The 18,279-nt window shown below is 33.3% G+C and overlaps 2 protein-coding genes across 6 annotated transcripts; both read right to left on the bottom strand.

Moving 5' to 3' along the window:
- Window positions 1-479: 479 nt before the first annotated feature.
- Window positions 480-8,951, bottom strand: LOC145642433 (SNF2 domain-containing protein CLASSY 2-like). Of its 3 annotated transcripts, none has more exons than XM_081693615.1 (8): window positions 8,468-8,951; window positions 7,761-7,846; window positions 6,368-6,439; window positions 5,974-6,221; window positions 3,287-4,786; window positions 3,040-3,195; window positions 955-2,948; window positions 480-876 (listed from the first exon to the last, which is right to left on the bottom strand). In XM_081693615.1, the coding sequence occupies exons 3-7, from the start codon at window positions 6,414-6,416 to the stop codon at window positions 984-986; spliced, it is 3,918 nt and encodes a 1,305-aa protein (XP_081549741.1). In that variant the 5' UTR covers window positions 6,417-6,439; window positions 7,761-7,846; window positions 8,468-8,951; the 3' UTR covers window positions 480-876; window positions 955-983. The 3 variants fall into 3 exon arrangements, with proteins under 3 accessions (XP_081549741.1, XP_081549739.1, XP_081549740.1); XM_081693613.1 differs by having other exon boundaries at window positions 7,757-7,846; XM_081693614.1 differs by lacking the exon at window positions 8,468-8,951 and adding an exon at window positions 7,972-8,391 and having other exon boundaries at window positions 7,757-7,846.
- A 5,671-nt stretch (window positions 8,952-14,622) lies between these two features.
- LOC145642434 (dehydration-responsive element-binding protein 2C-like) lies at window positions 14,623-17,118 on the bottom strand. Of its 3 annotated transcripts, none has more exons than XM_081693618.1 (2): window positions 16,962-17,118; window positions 14,623-16,265 (listed from the first exon to the last, which is right to left on the bottom strand). In XM_081693618.1, the coding sequence occupies exon 2, from the start codon at window positions 16,107-16,109 to the stop codon at window positions 14,949-14,951; it is 1,161 nt and encodes a 386-aa protein (XP_081549744.1). In that variant the 5' UTR covers window positions 16,110-16,265; window positions 16,962-17,118; the 3' UTR covers window positions 14,623-14,948. The 3 variants fall into 3 exon arrangements, with proteins under 3 accessions (XP_081549744.1, XP_081549743.1, XP_081549745.1); XM_081693617.1 differs by having other exon boundaries at window positions 14,623-16,110; window positions 16,962-17,096; XM_081693619.1 differs by having other exon boundaries at window positions 14,623-16,035; window positions 16,962-17,082.
- Between the last annotated feature and the right edge of the window lie 1,161 nt (window positions 17,119-18,279).

Below are 18,279 nucleotides of genomic sequence, written 5' to 3' on the forward strand. Positions count from 1 at the left end.
AGTCACTTGATTTATCCTTGATTCTATTCTAAGATGGACCGATTGTTTCTTTCCGGTCTATCGGGCATAAACCCGTGAATTGGCTCATTGAGGCAAATAGTTTTCATATCCGATCTCATACACACTTATTATCTTCTTAGCCGGTTAGCCTAAGCTTCAAAATAAATGAACAAGCTTTCCAAAGCCCAACTTTGTACAGTGAAGTTGTACACTTTTTATTTTTATTTTTTTTTAACTAAGTTGTACACATCTTAATCCAATATACTTTTCGTTAAATTCATAAGCCCATGAATTCCTGCTTTTTCGCAAACTGATACCATCACCATTTTAATTTGATAACTTTATTTTTTACCATTCACAAACAAATTTCACCTACATGATAATAAATTTCACATTGTTGCAAATAAAATGGAACGAAGGTAGTATTTTACTCAGCTCAGCAATTCAAGCAATAGTAATGACTTAAATTCTTATTCTACTATCAAGAAAATTAAGGACCGATAAGTTAAAATAAAGCAAAGGTACACAAGTTTACAGCTAATAAAAGTTCAAATACGAATTAATAAGTTCCAATAAGTTCAAACACGAGATAACTCACATTTCCTTAATATATGCACAACCTTAAAAACACTGTAATTTAGAAGGGAGGAGTAGTACATCTCCAAGCAAGCATCGGTTTCTGGTTATGAGCTGCATATTATAACATTAGACTACACTATCATGAACCGCGAACTCTGCCTCATAAACATCAGGGAAAATGCAGAATTTGCATCTAAATAGTTAGTCATAACATAACTACATCAGAATCATCTTTGGCATTCCTGCTTCATTGAACACGAACATCCACGATCATCCTCCGGGTTTTATACAATAGCTCTGCTCAATCAAGGATAAAGAGTTCGTAAATAAACAAAATATGCAATTTAAATGAAAATCAAAGAAGAGGATTCTTACATTTTACAATTTTTGGAGGGGTGATGGTTTTATTCCTCAGTGATCACCTTCAAAGGATTCTCATAAGAAGCCCTTTCATTCTTCATAATCATATGGAAAGACTTAGCATGATCCTCCTCAACGATTTCTCTCAATAAAGCATCTTCGATCTTCTCCGCTTGCCATTTAGAAGGATCATCCACATGTTCTTCACTAAATATCATACAAGAAACCCATTCTTTCCATGTTGTTCTACCATGCTTATCTTCTTCTAATGTACCATTAACTAATAGCTGATAAACATACACTATCTTCTCTTGACCGGGCCTAAATGCTCGAGCAATGGCCTGCTTTTGCTTTGAGGGGTTCCATTCAGAGTCCAACAAGACCACCCTAGAGGCAGCTGTCAAAGTAATACCTTCAGCACAAGCATTGATTGAAGCGAGTAACACCTTTGATGGCCCTCCACGTTCCTCGAATTTATCCATCACCCTTCCTCTTTCAAAAAGCTCGAGATCCCCTTGAAGGACTAGAACCTCGTGGCCTTTCTTCCACCCGTAAATTCTCTCAAAAAGCTCAAGGAAGAGGTTGATTGGTGCTATGTTGTGGCAAAAGATCAAAACCTTCTCCCGCCTTATTATAGACCTCTGGACCAGTCCAAGGACAAATTTCACCTTTGACCCTTTTGTAGGGTCCAGCCTAAACTCGTCGAGGCTCTGAAGCTCCTCCAAGCTAAGAAACTTGTTTGCACAAACAGCGGATTTTATCAACCATGGATGGATCGATCCAAGGGTGATCATGAGCTCGAGTTCTAAAGGAAATCCTCGAGCCACATTCATGTGTTTGTGAAGTCTCACAAGAATTTCATGCTGCAAAGGAGTTGGCTTCATCATCAGAGTATAACTCTGAAGGCCAGGCAGGTTTTCTGAGCCTCCGCCTTCATATACATCAATAAACTTGTTTGTCATGTTCTTCAACATGTTTAGGCCATCAGCTCTTTCTTCTGTCTCACTCGAGTTTATCTTCCTTGCAATGATGTCCATGAAAACCTTCCTGGCACGGTTTTCAATGGAAGTTCGCGTTTTATTCTGCCCCTTTATTTTCTTCTTATACTTAGGGTCAAGCACTCGAAGCACCTCATCAACAAACTTTGGCCTTGCCAAGCAAAGAGTGTTGAAATACTCACCAAAGTTGTTCTGGAACAAAGTTCCTGAGAGTAAAATTCTGAATTCTGTGTCAACCCTCATTAAAGCTTTCCTCAGCCTTGACTTTGTGCTTCTCGGGTTGTGTCCTTCATCAAGTATCAAAATCCCGGGACTTTCCCTCAGAATCTGACCCATGTACCTACGATGAGCATACTTAGAGTCTTCTCGCATAAGCGATAGAAAGGAGGTGTAACCCATGAGAAGAACACTAGGGTGAGCATGCCACTTTTGTATCTTCTCCAAGCAATCAAGAACATGCATGATATCTCCATTTGGTACAAGACTTGATGAAGCAGTCCCGACTTTTTGCATGTAAATTCTATCTCTGTAGGTTCTTCGGCCATGTATTTGATACACTGGGACCGGAAACTCCCACTTTATAATCTCCTTGTACCATGTATAAAGTGTTGTTTTCGGTGCAAGAACTAAAGGTCTCTTCCCGGGGAATAGCTTCAAGTAACTAACAAGGAACGCGATGATAAGAAAAGTTTTCCCGGCACCAGGAGCATGAGAAATTACACAACCACCAACTTTCTTGCTTGATGGTTCCATTTCTGAAGGTATCAAAGACCCTGCAAGGTTTCTCCAAAGGAACTCAAATGCTTTCTTCTGATGATCATGTAATTTCTTCTTTATACTCGGGATTAGACCCCAGACATTGTCGTTTGATTCAGACACGAGAGTTTCATAGGAGGCGGGATTATAGACAAGATCAGCACAGGCCTCATCCAGCAGCTTATGCTCAGTATCATCCTTTTCAGTCTTGTTATCATTTCTGTCATGTTTCGCTGTAAATCCTGATTGTCGCATCTGAGAGCACCAGAAAGAAAATATATAAAGAAAGAAAATATAGAGTATATGGTAATTGTGATCTAAATAAATCAACCTCAAATTCACTTACAAATGGCGGTGTAACATCTCTGATCTCGGTGATTACATATCCACACAACCGGCATAGAATCCCAATCTCATCGTCTATGGTGAACACATGCTGACAAGATCCATCATTTTTGAAGAACTTCTCCGCGGGTTCATCACCATCTTCAGCCTTTGAATGCTGCACCAAAAGTTTTTAAAAATGCTAAGTATTTTAGTACCTTAATAATGTTTGCAATTGCTTATAAAACAGAACATTAAACATTTAGTACCTCCTCTTCAAAATATGCTGAAGCTAAACAAAGGTCCATTTCTCTGAACAACATCTCAGTTTCAGACTCTTCTTCTTCTTCTACCTCCTCGGGAGGCCGAGCTTCATCAGCAGCCTTCTTTTCATACATAGATGATGCTCCTTGAAGGTTTTTCCATGCATCAGTAGAAATAGGCTGTTTATTCTCTATTGTCAACTGTATGTTCTTCATGTAAGTTGATATAAGGTCCTTGTAAGCAGATATATCCAAAGGTTTCTTTTTATTTCTCGACGGATCCTCAGAGTGCTTATCACTCCTAGAAGAAGCAAAAGCGCGATGCTTAAACTTCTGATTTTGTTTATGACTAAAGTTCCTTCTTCCGCGCCCTGGTTCATGATCATAATCATCTAATTCGGAGATTTTCTTCATACGTCCTGACATTGATGTTGAAGTTGTTCGCTCTCTAAATCTTCGCTTGTAGAACTTCAATGGAACATTATCATCATCAATGTCGAGAGGATTTGGTCGGATCTCATTAAGGAGATTACTTTGTTCCCGGGGCATTTGATTGCTATCACCCGGGAGAGGAACAATAGCAAGTTGGTTATCTCTTCCTGCTTTTTCAGCATTCTTTTTCTTGTTCTCCTTCTCTTTTCTGACATATTTTCGCTTCTGCCGCTTTTGATTTTGACTGTCTTCATCACTAAGACCATCTTTAGCAAGATTCTCGTCTATTGTCTCAACTCCAATGCGATCCCCTGAATATAACTCAATAGCATGTTGGAGATTTTGTTGAGGATCTTCTAAAACAGAATGACTTGTATCTTCGTCGTTATTTACAAGTACAATGGCCAAATCTTCCTGATTCCAAAACTTGTACCCTATTCTGAGTGCAGTAGTATCAGTCACCTCGAGACCTATCTCACCCAAATAACGCTCAGGCTGTACATTACGACGTTTTGATCGCCTTAACTCTGTAAGCTCGTATCCAGAAAGTGGATCCTCTTCCTCCTTCACCTCTGGGACAGGCTGTACTTGCTCATTGTCCACCGGAACAAATGAGAAAACAGCTGAGAATGTAATATCACCGTCTGTCCTGAAATTCACGCTACTTAGACGGACAGAAGTTGAATAAGGACTGAAGTTGGTGTCCAATATTTGGTACACTATCTTTTTTTCTATCGCTCTTACATCGAATACAGTTTGCTTCTGAACTGATGTCACAAGAAGCCAAGATATATCAGAAGCGAACTTAGATAGAAATAGTTTAGTCCTGGACAATGATGTGCAGTCTTCTGCCAGGTTCCATCTATAATGTGTATTTTCTGAAGGCCTTTGCTCGAGAACCTGTAAGACGGATATTTGATTGATCCCAACAGTCTCAATTTCCTTGCTTAGTTTTTTTCTGTCAGTTCCAGCATTGTCATCACTGATGTAGAAGAATTTGATGTAAAACTTGCAGTTGCATTCAGATTCGTGCGGTTTCCTCTCAACAGAAGTTATTCTTGCATCAAACCATCCCTGCATTCAAGAGTGGTAACAGTGTCATCCATATAGGCTTTGTTTCACCTAATAACATAAGTTCAAACAAGGGATGGCCGGATACGTACTCAAGTTTAATTTAAGTTTAAATAAGGGCTAATTAGTTCGGATAGATTCAAATAAGTTCTGATAAGGAGTGTTTTCAAGTGAAAAATAATGTAACCCCTAAATTTGGATTTAAGTTAAACCAAAGTTAGCAAAGTTGCAGTAATACTAGAACTTTCCAGACATTTTCTTCATTCGCAAAACAATAAAGAAGGTAATATAACATACACATCTACCCCTATCTGAAGTACAAGTTGAATCAGCATTGATTGAAGGAACTAGTTGTAATTTGTCCTGAATTCTGAAGAGTTAGGACTTTCTTAAAGTATGTGCCTACTGGAAGCATACTCTCCTAAGTTATAAGCTTTGATATGTTATAATGGATGCGAGAAGTATTAAGCGAAAACAACAAACAAGAACACACACAGAGTAAAAGTGATTCACTAACAAAGTGTTAAGCTACATTCACAAGGTAGAGGACACTATGACAGTATAGCAGAATAAGGATAGGTTAAGAACTAGGAGGTTTATAGCCTCTAACGACAGATTGATTCAAGACCTATTCCAATAAATTATAATCCTTTTTTTTTTTTCATACGTCCAAGGAAGCATCCTTTAATACTCTCTAAATTATGTTGATCAGAACATTATTTTTCTCACAAACTTAAACTTCTTCCTTGAGGGGATAACATGTCGGAAAATGACAATTACGGTCCCTTAGGTAGTGGACAAGAATTTCCATGAACGTAAACAACATGCTTTTCTTGCAACAAATAGATTTTTTACCATAAAAATCATCATTTACGAAAGTCTAACCACACACACGCCCAACAAAGTTGCATCCTAAAACCAATTGACAATAGGTAAATTAACCCACAATAGATTTGTATATATGTTAAATCTTCCCCTATCTTCTTTAAGGAGAAATAAATTTCAATTCACATGTAGATTATACACTTAACAGAAATGACATACACTGATACAGAACAGATAATCGACAACAGTACACAACGCAAGGAATGAGGTGTTGCAAGATAATATTCTATGAAGAAAATAATCAGCACGGTGTAATAGCCCCTTTTCTCTGTGTGTGTGTGGGGGGGGGGTGTCAAGAAGCTTACTGCGGGGGATGCCTCGGATGATTCTTCTGCATCATCAGGTGTAGAGAACACAGAAACATCAGCACCAGGTCTTAGCACACAGGTGCAGTCAGTCAAAGTTGCTCTTCTTGGCCGAAGCCTCAGGGTAGAAAGAAAACTCTTTTCCTCAAACAAATATCCAAGGTCCAAGAAGCTAAACGTTATAGTCCCCGAACTGATTCTTAATCGATCCACAGATTTCCACATACCTTGGTAGAATATCTCAAAGGCTGCAAGATAACAGAAATGATTTTTAAAAAAAATTAAAAATCCATTTCATGACTTAATTTTACTACTGCAATCTGAATTTGTACATCAAGATAAAGTAAAGCACAAAAACAGGTAGAAATTGTAGAAGATAGAAATGGTTTCTTACGATGATCATCGAAAGGATGTAAAGCCAGATGAAGACTTCTTTTCCTCATTGTGTCCCCTTGATGTGCTTAAACTGCAGGTGATGGAAGAATTTGTGAACTCTACAATAACTATACAAAGTATAAATAGATTAACCAGACTATCACAATAAATGATTTGATCGATATCTATCCTATTATACAATGCATTACTGTATACACTCAGTAACAAATAATATGTAACACATCATGAAAAGATTTGATCGCTTTCCTAATATACAATGAATAATTGTTTATACTTGGAAAAAAAAATAATGTGTAACATATCCTGAAATAATTGGATCACTTTCCTAATATACAACACATTATTGTTTATACTTGGTAACAAATACGAGTAATAAGTTCACATTAAGGGTCTGTTCTCTTACGTTGAAATTCAGTTCAGTTTAGCTCAGTCCAGCTCCTAATTTCCTTCTCTTATAAAATATTCAGCTCAGTTCAGCTCAATCAATAAGAACAGGCCCTAAAACTCCGTCTATCAGACCAAGCTATAGGCCTATAGCCAAATATTCACCTTGTTGTTTTAAGTGCAACAAATTGACCAGCATAAGATACGCAATTTTGACCATTAATTTCTTAATTTCACATAATACTACCTCCGTTTTCCTGAGTCTTACTTGCTTTCCGTTTTCATCCGTATTTCTAAGTTTTATTGGCTTTTAATTTATTCTTTTTATGACAACATTTTTTTATTCATTTTTTTTTAATCCACAATCCCACTTTATAAGGCCCCATTTGCTAGGATTACAAGATGCTTGGTAGCTTGGGCTTGGGAGATGCTCCCTCTGTTTTTAAATACTTGCTTCATTTCTATTTTTTTCATTAATTGCCCAATTCTCACACACACACACACCAATATATATATATATATATATATATATATATATATATATATATATATATATATATATATATATATATATATATATATATATATATATATATATATATATATATTAAAAAAAATAAGAGAGATTACATCTCTTAAATAAAAATCTGCAAAATCATCTCATTATTCTCATTGTAGAATTAAAGTGAAGTCAAAACTCATCCCCCTTCTTGTGATAAGATGTGCTACATAGTTTGAGTCCTTTGAGAGTTGAGACCTAAGAGACCAAAGTGTTCACATTGCCATAGAATCAATAATGGCATCTAAAGTTCTAAACCGAATACCCGTGAGATCGAATCTAATCTACATCATTGCACAATTTTCATTTGTGGTCAGTAGGCCTAGTACCATACATCCATAAATATTACAAATTTAACAATGGCATTAATAAAAAATAAATAATTAAATAAAGTTAGAGAATTTAATTATTATGAAACAGAATTGAAAGATTTAACAGTCTTACACACACGAGGACCACAAGTACTCCGTAGATGTCAGCACAGCAGAAATAGACCTGGTAAACTCCTTCACTTTATTAGTCCACACACTTCACCTACCAAAATCATCACCAAAATTAATTTAATTAACAAAAAAAAATTACTCAAATCTCACATTAATAAAATCTAATCACAAAAAAAATTCTCTATTGAGAATTTTTATTAAATAAATTAATAGAACCTTAATCATCCTTTCAAATGAAATACAACTATTTCGAGATTGATCGAACAACCTAAACAACAAAAATAGATTAAAATTGAAAAAGTTCTGTTTTTGTGGTAGTATTTCACTGTATCTTAGTATTAGTAACATTTAGAAACAAAATATAAGAGAATATAAAACCAAAAAAGGAAGCATAAAAAGATTATCGATTAAAAAGGCCAAATAATACCAAAGCAATAAAAAAAGTAGTAAATCACACAAATATGGAAATACCCACTAACTTAAATCAGCTTTTTTCGATATAAAAATTATTCCCGATTAAGACTAGCAAAAATGAATCAAAGAAATTGAAAAAAAAAAATCGAAAAATCAAAATAAAAAACAGAGTACCCTGTTTTTAACAAAATCAATGTAATTAATTTCACCCATTTGACGATCATAATCAAATTGAACCAAAAAGGAAAGAAATCAATGAATAAACTCATAAAACAAGGAACAAATCAAAATTAATTACCTGGGCATGATTAAATTAGTAGAAATTACTAATCTTTAGAGGAGAAATGTGAAGAAGATGATGAATAAAAGGGTGTTAATTTATTTTTATTTATTTTTACAGTGAAGTAGAGTAGTAGAGTGAGATTGAAGAGAGTGAGAAAATAAGCGGAGAAATCAAAGAAATAGAAATTGGGATTCTATAAAGGGTTGTCTTTATTAAATTTTAGTAAGAAAATGTGTTTAATTTTGTGCATGAAACTACGGAAATTATGAAATGAAAGTTGAAAAAAATAAATAAATGGCTACAAAAATAATGCACTGATATATGAAAAAGTCGTTGGGAATCCCGCGGTAAAAGGACCTCCCTGTCCCTTCTCGTTCACTTTTTTCTAGGAGTTGGGAAATTTTTTTTATTTTTGGTTTTTTTGGGATGAGATAATGTAGAAAATTAAGGTTTTGGAAATTGGAAAATTAAAAATGAAAAATTAAAATTTATAGAGTAATATAACAATGTACTCCGTTATTTACGATTTAAACATAAGACAGGAGTCAGGGACTAACCTTTCATATTTTTCACCTTCAAAGACGACCTTTCACTTTGAATCAAATTGAGACGTTTTATGTCAAAAATTGTTGTTTCTCTCTCTTTTTTTGCTATTGATTCTTCTAACACAATTGATCAACACAAAGTTGTTAAATACCATGCAAGGTTAATAATAAGTTGTTGGTGAAGAATTAACCAAAAACAAAAACAATAATTTAGAAGGTTTTTTGCCTTTAAAGTTGGTTATAAAGGGTGGAATTTAATTTGGTGAATTTGATTGTTAAATGAGGAGGAATAAAGATGAAATATTTTAATGGTTAGGGAAAAGGTGAGGAAATGTCAAATGTGCGATATTGAAATGTTATAGTGACTTGATTAAACTTTAGTAAAGTCATTAATGAAATGATTTTCGAGATATGTGTGTATTTAATTGACCTAATTTTTATGTGTGATGTTGAAATGTTACCCTGTTTAATTAATCTGTATTATCGTACTATATATTTGTATATATTGTAGTAAAGGAAAGTCATTGATGAAATGATGTTACTTAAAGTGCATATAAGCTCACTAAGCTAATCTTGTAATAGACATTATCATTTTTCCCTCTTTGATATATTTCTTTTCGTGTGCAATATTAATAAAAGTATCTTCTTGTGAAGTAGTAGTAAATTATATGAAGGACATATGTTTGTCTTATACTTGTGATATAATTTCATAACTATTTGTTAGTTTATTATTTAGTGTATACTATAATAATTAATTGTTGATGGAGACTTTCTCCAACTCTATGTGTCTTACTTACCTACCTCTATTTAATTTCAAATGATTCCGTCAAAATAATAAATAATAACTAATAAAAGTTAAAATTTTAAAAAATAGTGACTTATGTCTCTCGTTATTATATGATAAATCTTATCACCATCAAGGCATCAACTCATATTGCAATTCAAAATTTTAGTAAAATGATTTTAAGATACTTGAGAATCATTGAAATATCATCATCACCAATTTCTTTTGATTCAATACGTACTCACCAGTCAAGGTAAAAATTCGATCTAACTAATTATTAACTTGATTTGTTTTCTATGTAACCAACCGACCAATTACTTGAGACTCTGTTTTTCAGTAGCAATGACTTAGGGCCTGTTCTCTTTAGACTATTTTCAGTTCAGTTCGGTTCAGCTCTAATAAGTTCAGTTCAGCTCAGTTCAATCAATCAGAACAAGAAAGCCCTTATAGTAACATCCTGAACCTGTCACGATTAGATTTAATCTTTACACCTCTGGATTATGTTTAAATAGTGAACTAGATAACTGTGAAAATTGTAACTTTCCCTTTATAGTCCAATGTAAGTTTGCACTTTACATTATAACTCTAATAAAGTGGTTACTGATCAAGCATAATGTAGAAGTGTTTGGTAATTATAAATTTATCAAAAATTGAATTTTCTGTTTGTTTGTCTTTTTCCGAACCCACTTCTATATAATTTGAAGCACCCTTATCTCTTTATTTATTACATTCATAGTATTTTTCTTTGTAGGCACAATATCAAATATTATTGTGAAATTGGTGGTGGGTAAAAAATGTATATGTGACTGTGTGAGTCATTTAAGTATATAGAAATTGCTAAACTTTGTTTAAATAAAAAGTAAACATATCGAATACTGTACATCTTCCTATGATTATAAGAAAAGGTTAATATATTGAGATGTCACAATGTAATGAAATAAGATTATAAGAAAAATGTATTTAATTTGTGGATGAAGTAAAGTCGTTTTCAATTGCTAGTTAATTTCACTATCGAATACTATTTTGTAAGATTAATATTGCTAGATGTTTATATATCTAAGACTTTTCATCTATACATGTCTAGTTTACCTACCTTTATTTAATATTGATGCGAAAATAGCTACTCTATTAACTCAATGTTGGTCCCATGGTTAGTTGGAATTTTATGAAGACCTTTAGATTTGTGACAAAATGCATGGTACAATTTCACATTTTGATACATGAATTATTAGCTACTTTAAATTCCCTTAGGTAAAGTTTTTTCTCACATTTCTCGAATTTTCATCATGATGATTGCCCACGCAATAGTGAATATATGTGTAAGATTTGGGATGATGTCCGAATGAAGGATGATTTCACATGATTCATGTAAATGATTGAATGAATTGTGAATTCATTTGATCACTTTAAACATCTCAAGACTTATCAAGTTATAGGGTCTGGGTTTGGGTGGTGGTGGGGATGGTGGTGGTTGTGGTTGTGGTTGTGGTGTGGCTTAGGTGGTTGTTTATTTTTATTTTTATTTCTTTTTTACTTTCGTATATTCTTTTACTTTTTTTTATTGTTATTTTTTTTTTATTATTTTGGACGAATCAAGTTATGACACGTGTATATTAAACTTAATAAAAAAAAAAATTACCTCTTCAACCGGTTACTAGTCACCCGGGACTATTTTGAGCGGATTAGATATAAAGGTCGGATTATTAAAAAATAATCCAAAGGTGGGATTATTTTGAGCGGATGAGCCAAAGGTCGGATTATTCCGGGCAATTTTTTCCTAATATATACAGCGCATAACTTTATACAAGTACAATACATTTACGGAGTATTTAATTTGTAAAATATGAGAAGAAATTATAATCTCATAGTTAACAACTTAGCAGCGATAAAACTTACTATTGCATATTAAACTATGTAGCTTATGAGATGAAACTAGATGATTAAGGCAAAATCATAATGTTTAAGTGTCATCTCATGGAGAGAAAATAACGAGCTTGTCAATTTAAGTAACGTTATAAATTCAGTTGGTTGTATAAAGAGTATTTGAGTACAGAATATATCAAACGGAATATAATTATGAGGTAGAGTAATTAATGAAGCTTTTTTTATTGCTCTATAAAAGAAATTTTACTTTTTGTGTCTACCTTACCTACCTTTATTTAATACGGTGTATATTATACATTATTGTTTTTTTTTTCTTCATAATAATTGTAGCTTGTCATAACATATAAAGTAACTTTCTTCAAAAAAAAAAAAAAAAAAAAAAAAACATATAAAGTAACAATTTTTTATTTTTCAATGCTCGATAATACGCTCCATAATTTTAGAATATGTAGTCGTATATGGTTGTGAAACTTACTCGTATGATATGTGGTGATTGGTGACGTATATTATATTTCTGTTTTAAAAAAACTTGTACTGTAAAAATTAATTGGGCCAAATGGAGTGATGGCCTGAAAAAGGGGTTAAAATTGGTAACATTTTTGGACAGAAGAAAGTGACAGTTCAGATAAATGGGACCTGCAGAAAATATCTAAAGGGCAAAAGCCCTATAATTTTTAAAGTTCTGACCTCAATTTATAAGTCTGTGAATTGTGAATGAATGAAACATTAAAACTGACTGCTCACATGGTGTCATATCTAATTATCTAGTCTATACGAATTATTTCTTGTACTGTATTATTATTTATTATTTTTATTTGAGAAATATTTTGAATCGTAAATACATAGTAATTTTTATTTTTTTTTCTATTTTTTTTTTTCACGGAGTACTCTTATTATTTACTCCGTATATATCAAGTGCCGAATTTGTCCCATATCAACATGGTTTATGAAAATTTTTATAGTAATCGTTTGAAATATGAGTATTATATTGTTTGAATGATTATATTATAAACATTTAAAGAGTGGAAAAAAAAAATTGGGGCAAAAAGAGTAGAATGATAGAGCCGTAGAGGGATCGGGAATCCACACCCTCAAAATGCCCTAGTGAAAAATTGAATCGCTCACCACTTATTTCTTATTGATTATCAATAGACCAACAATTGATTGGTGTAAGAAGTATAAATAATTATAGAGGACTATGCAAAACAGAGTATAGTACCTTAACTTAATAGTGGTTGAGTGTGTTAAAAAAATAAAAAAATAAAAAAAACTTTATAATGGTTGAAAAAGTGTATAGTTTTTGTATTACCAGCAGAAAGTTGAATATTCTTTTTCCTCTCTAGTCTATAGAAAATATGTAGGTGCTGAATTAAAGATATAAAAGAGGTCCACCTTAACATTCAATTGGTTTTGCGCATCGAATCATTTTATCAATTTGAGAAAAAGTTGAAATTCACTACTAGTAAGCATATTTTGAATTACTAGTACATTTTGTTTGGACCCTGAAAACAACGTTTTTATTCATTAAGTAGTACTTTTTGTTTGGATTATGACTTATTTTTAATTCAGTTCAATTTAATTAAGTTAGATTTAAGACAAATATTTTAAAAAATTCAGATGTACAATGAAATATTATACATCCGTTTCAAAGTTAATTTATACGAGTCCTAATTTAAATATGTTATGTTTAGACTTTTCAGCCTATGTTTTTCCTAATTTTTTAGGCACCAATATGTTATACAGAGTAAGTAATAAAGTTTATTCGGGAAAATACAAGCAATTATAGATATATCATACATTACAAAAAAAATAAAAAAAAATAAAAAATAAATAAAAAAACCGGATCATTCAGACCGGATTCGGATCCAAAATATATGTGTAGGATTGGATTCGGATCCAAGTCCATGATCCTTTTACTAAAAGGATCGGATTCGGACTTAGTCGCATTTGACCCGAATCCGATACGTTGCCATTGCTATGAACTAGAGAGTTGATTATTAAACACAATGAATACTACAAGTGAAAAGTGAATAATTAATTTTATAAATTATAACAATTTTTTTTCCTTTATAAGATTTTAGATTCTTAATGCACTTACAAAACATCATTAGATCGAATAGCCAAATAAGAAGTACCTTGTTAGACATATCACTCGATCATAACCCTCCATATCAATAACTTTTATATTTATTATACTTCGTATATTAAAAGACACACTAGTAATGATACTTGTCATCTCATGGTGGTATATCCTTAACTTATATATATGTAACAAAAATACAGAATCACTTAAACTTATCTTACACGAAGTTAAAAGAAACAAATCTTATACAAAAATAATTCCCTAATCTTATACAATAGAATTTCAAAATTGCTTAAAATAAAAAGATTTGATATACGTTTGACACAAATAATTATAGTTTTAAGAAAAAAAAAAAATTATTCATTCAATTTAAATATTATTATACAATTACCATCTTTAATTTATAACACATCATTTCAGTTTAATTCAGCTCTAATAAGTTCAGTTCAGTTCTTAATTTCCTTCTCTCATAAAATATTCAGTTCAGTTCAGCTCCAATAACCTAATAAGTTCATTTCAATTCGATCAATCAGAACAGACCCTTACTCCACTTTACACATTACCAAAACAGGCCCGAGGAGTATCGGACAACCTATTAGTCCATTACATGATTAAGGTTGATCCATTAGGTTTACGACCACTAGGTCAGACTTATAGTTGGAGACTCTTAACTCTAGTCAGTCATACTTAGGGGCTTGCAAAATATGAGGATGTCTAGGAGTTTAAGGGAGTACTGAAAACAATGTACAAAATGCAAATGACCCAGCAAATTCAGATCATAATAGCATAAGCATATTGATCAATTCATACTAAGGCAATTATATTTGCATACAATCATTATCATTCAAAAAGAGTATATGTACCATGTTCCATGTAAGGTCAGTAACTTGATTAAGTTTGTACAAAAAAGAATAATTGATCAGTTTCCCTGAGAGTATATTCATGCTTCACAGCTCTAGCTCTACATGATAAACAATATGAAAAGAAAGGAACACAGCTTAATTCTCCAATATCAAAAACCTAGTGAGAATAAGCTTTCTTCGGTCTTCATTCTTATGGTAACAGAAATGAAGGCTAAAAAATGAACCAAATTTAACAGTAGTCCATAACCCGAATTGACTATTAGAAGTCTACACTATCAATTCTTTAGTATTGCTCTTTGTGATTGATGCAGTATAACAATTACACAGACTGCTATGTTTAATAGTTGAACCCCAATTCTGCAAGATTTAAGAAGCCATGATCGTCAACAGCTAGTGAAGAATCCTCTTGTCTACCAGGCTTCAAGAAGTCAAATCCATAGTCGGTCCCGTTGTTAACTTGATCATTGTAATTCAAACTTCCCAACAGCTTGGCATCATCTTGATTTTGGAACTGATATAGAATATCTGGATTCTGACTCTGAATTGACCAGCTCTCTGGTTTTTCTAGTTGTATTGAGTTGTTCTCAACTTGAGACCTGAAAGCATCATACCCTTGGTTCATGGTATAGCCTTGGTTCGTCATATAGTCTTGGTTTGTTGCATGGCCTTGGTTCGTTACATAATCTGCAGGAGAAACAGGGCCAGCGTCTATAGCTCCAAGTAGCTCATCAACATCAAACATTTCATCCATTGTTAAGTTTTGCAAGTAGTCGTTGATGTCAATGCCACCTTCACCGTCTGCCTTTGCTTCTGTCTTAACTGTCGAGGCTGGGGTCCCAACGTTAAGCACCATCGCAGCATTTTTAACATCAAACTGTGCGTCACTTTCAGCATCTTCTTGCTTCACGCCAGCACCATCCATTTTAGAATCCCATTGATCTCCAAAACAAACATCAGAGTGATTATCAGACGACGTAGTATATGAGGCAGTATTTGCAGTAGCTGTTGTAGTTGTTGTAGCAGAATTATCTCTGAAATCCTCCATCAAAGATGCTGGGTAATGCGGCAAGTTCAATCGAGCACTTTGCCCATACATCATACGAGCAGCCTCATCATAAGCCAATGCAGCTTCAAGGGCAGTAGGGAAAGTACCGAGCCAGAGCCTTTTACCCCTGTTGGGCTCTCGAATCTCCGCCACCCATTTGCCCCAAGTCCTCTGTCTAACTCCCCTGTATTTACAAAGGGAATTCTCTGGCCCGCCTTTGCCTTTCATACACCCTTTCTTTGAACCCTTTGCAGGCGCCTTTCTAACAGGCTTACCATCATTCTTGTCTTCATAGAGTTTATCATTAATTTCTTTCCACCTAGCAAGAGTTTCAGACACGGAATCAGTTCCATCACGCCTTCTTCGAGCCTTCCTTCTCCTGGTGTAATCAAAGGGCACAGAAGAAGAACAATGTGTGTTAGAAGTAGCTTTGTCGAAATCGAAAGTGCCCATCCTGGGAAAATTAAAGAAAAATCCGAGTTAAAATTGAGTAAATCTAGCACAGCAAGCAACCACCACACCTCTCCAAGGAACAATTCAAATAAGGGTGATGCAAATTAGAATCAATTATCGTCGCCACTGCCTCAACACAATTAGTTCGTTCACAATCTGCAACAAATGAGATAACAAGCTAAGTTCTAAGTACTTGAACAATCAATCAGAAAATAGTTAAAGCATAAATCAATTTATAACACTTCCCCCTTAACATGCATTTTTTCCCCCCAAATCAATCTTAGAAGTCGATACACAAGTTCATAACAAAAACAGAATGTCCCAATTAACAAAATCAAATACAAACCCTAACCCTAACCGTTTATCACCTTTCCCGATCTCTAAATCAACAATAAAACCCTAATTTTCTAAGTTTTCAATAGTATTGTCAATTCATAAACAATTTATCAATAAAACCCAAACCCTTAAATCACCTTTCCCGTTCTCTAAATCAACAATAAAAGCCCTAATTATCAAATTTTCGATAATATTGTAAATTCATAAACAATTGATCACTAAAACCCTAACCCCTAAATCACCCTTCCCACTCTATAAATCAACCACAAAAACCCTAATTATCTAAATTTTCGATGATACTGTTAATTCATGAACAATTAATCAATTTCTTCCATCCTAAACATACACACAAATGAGGAGATTATTGATTAAAAATTGATTCTTAAAAAACACAATAAATTCTCTCAAATTTTAACCCTACCAACAACAAAAAAACCCAGTAAATTCCGAAAACAAAACCAAAAAAAATGATTAATCAACAAATTAATAAAAACAGGGATGAAAAGTTCAACCAACCTTTCAAAAATCGCTGACATACGACGACGAGTCGACGAATTCGAACACCAAATCACCGAAATCTTATCTTCAAAGAAACTGTTCTAAGTAAATTAGGGATCAACAAATTTCTTGATTTTGATAAAAATGTTTTTGTTTTTGGTTTTTGAATGAGAGAGAGAAAAAATTTAGTGGTGTTAAAAGAGATATTTGTAGAGTGCGCAAAAACCAGAAGTTTCAGAAAGCTTCAAACAAGTAAAATTAAGGGGTATATATAGGAATTTTAAAAGGCAAGATATTTTAGCACGAAATCGGATATTTTGGTGTATAAATTAATATGATTCGATGACGTGGCAAATTTATAGAGTTTATTGTGAGCTTTCTACGGCTGTTGATTTGACACGTGCCCCTAGAATGTTCCCGAACCACTCGATTTTTCTGAGATGATCGCTTAATTTACAAGTTTTTTTTTTTAATTTATTTTATTTGATTTGTTTGGGTCCCACGTCATTTTCCTTTCTGTTAATTTACTGTACTTGGTTACTCACTAAGTTCAGATCAAATCTCATTACTCTACTCGCTTTTGCTTAGTACGAGTAAAAAGATTTGATACGTGTACAATGGATTTTATTTTAAGAAATTCAAGATGAGTTTAAAATTTGGATCAATCTCTTATAATGTACTCTCTCTATTTGAAGCAAGACTATAATATTGAAGTTGAAGAAATTAATTAGGGGTGGCAATTCGGGTCAGATTTCGGGGTCGATTTCGGGTTATGCTTAGGAACAATAAAAAATAGTGTAAAACTTAAAATTATTACGAAATATGAAATTTTGGTCAAATCGGGTCGAATTCGGGTTCGGATCGGGTCTGGTTCAAGTTTCTCTCAGTAACTTCGGGTTGGGTTCGTTCGGGTTATCGGGTCGGGTCGGAAATTGCCAGCCCTAGACATTATATAATTGACTTATTTTACTATTGATTGGCACATATGTGAAGCACATAAAGATCAATCATATTAATTAAAAATAAAAGTAATTATATTTTAAAATTTTACAATGTATATCATTTCATATCTCGAGATTGCAAATACTATTTATCATAACAACCATCTAAGCTAATTGACGTTCTGGAATAATCAATCTATCCAAGTAAGCAGGGATGCTTAAGCAATATTATCCACTCATTAATATAGGTGATTAAAGAGAAAATGTAGAGTATGAGATGAGGTGGAGGATAAGTATGTATATATGAGCACAAAGCATAAAATTAAATCTAGGTGCGCACATAACATAGTAGACGTATCAATAGGACAGTTCCCATGTTAGCCCAACTAGGTGAT

Source organism: Chenopodium album, chromosome 8 (assembly GCF_948465745.1).
Source record: "Chenopodium album chromosome 8, dcCheAlbu1.1, whole genome shotgun sequence".
NCBI lineage: Eukaryota > Viridiplantae > Streptophyta > Magnoliopsida > Caryophyllales > Amaranthaceae > Chenopodium > Chenopodium album.

What these genes read in the sequence shown, in the direction of transcription:
- LOC145642433 (XM_081693615.1), bottom strand. Translation starts at nt 6,416, where the DNA reads ATGAGGAAAAGAAGTCTTCATCTGGCTTTACATCCTTTCGATGATCAT. An exon ending in CATCCGAGGCATCCCCCGCA is followed by an intron (nt 4,787 to 5,973) that starts GTAAGCTTCTTG and finishes TCTTGAATGCAG; the next exon opens with GGATGGTTTGATGCAAGAAT. An exon ending in GAGATGTTACACCGCCATTT is followed by an intron (nt 2,949 to 3,039) that starts GTAAGTGAATTT and finishes TGGTGCTCTCAG; the next exon opens with ATGCGACAATCAGGATTTAC.
- LOC145642434 (XM_081693617.1), bottom strand. Translation starts at nt 16,981, where the DNA reads ATGTCAGCGATTTTTGAAAG. An exon ending in ATGTCAGCGATTTTTGAAAG is followed by an intron (nt 16,111 to 16,961) that starts GTTGGTTGAACT and finishes TAATTTTCCCAG; the next exon opens with GATGGGCACTTTCGATTTCG.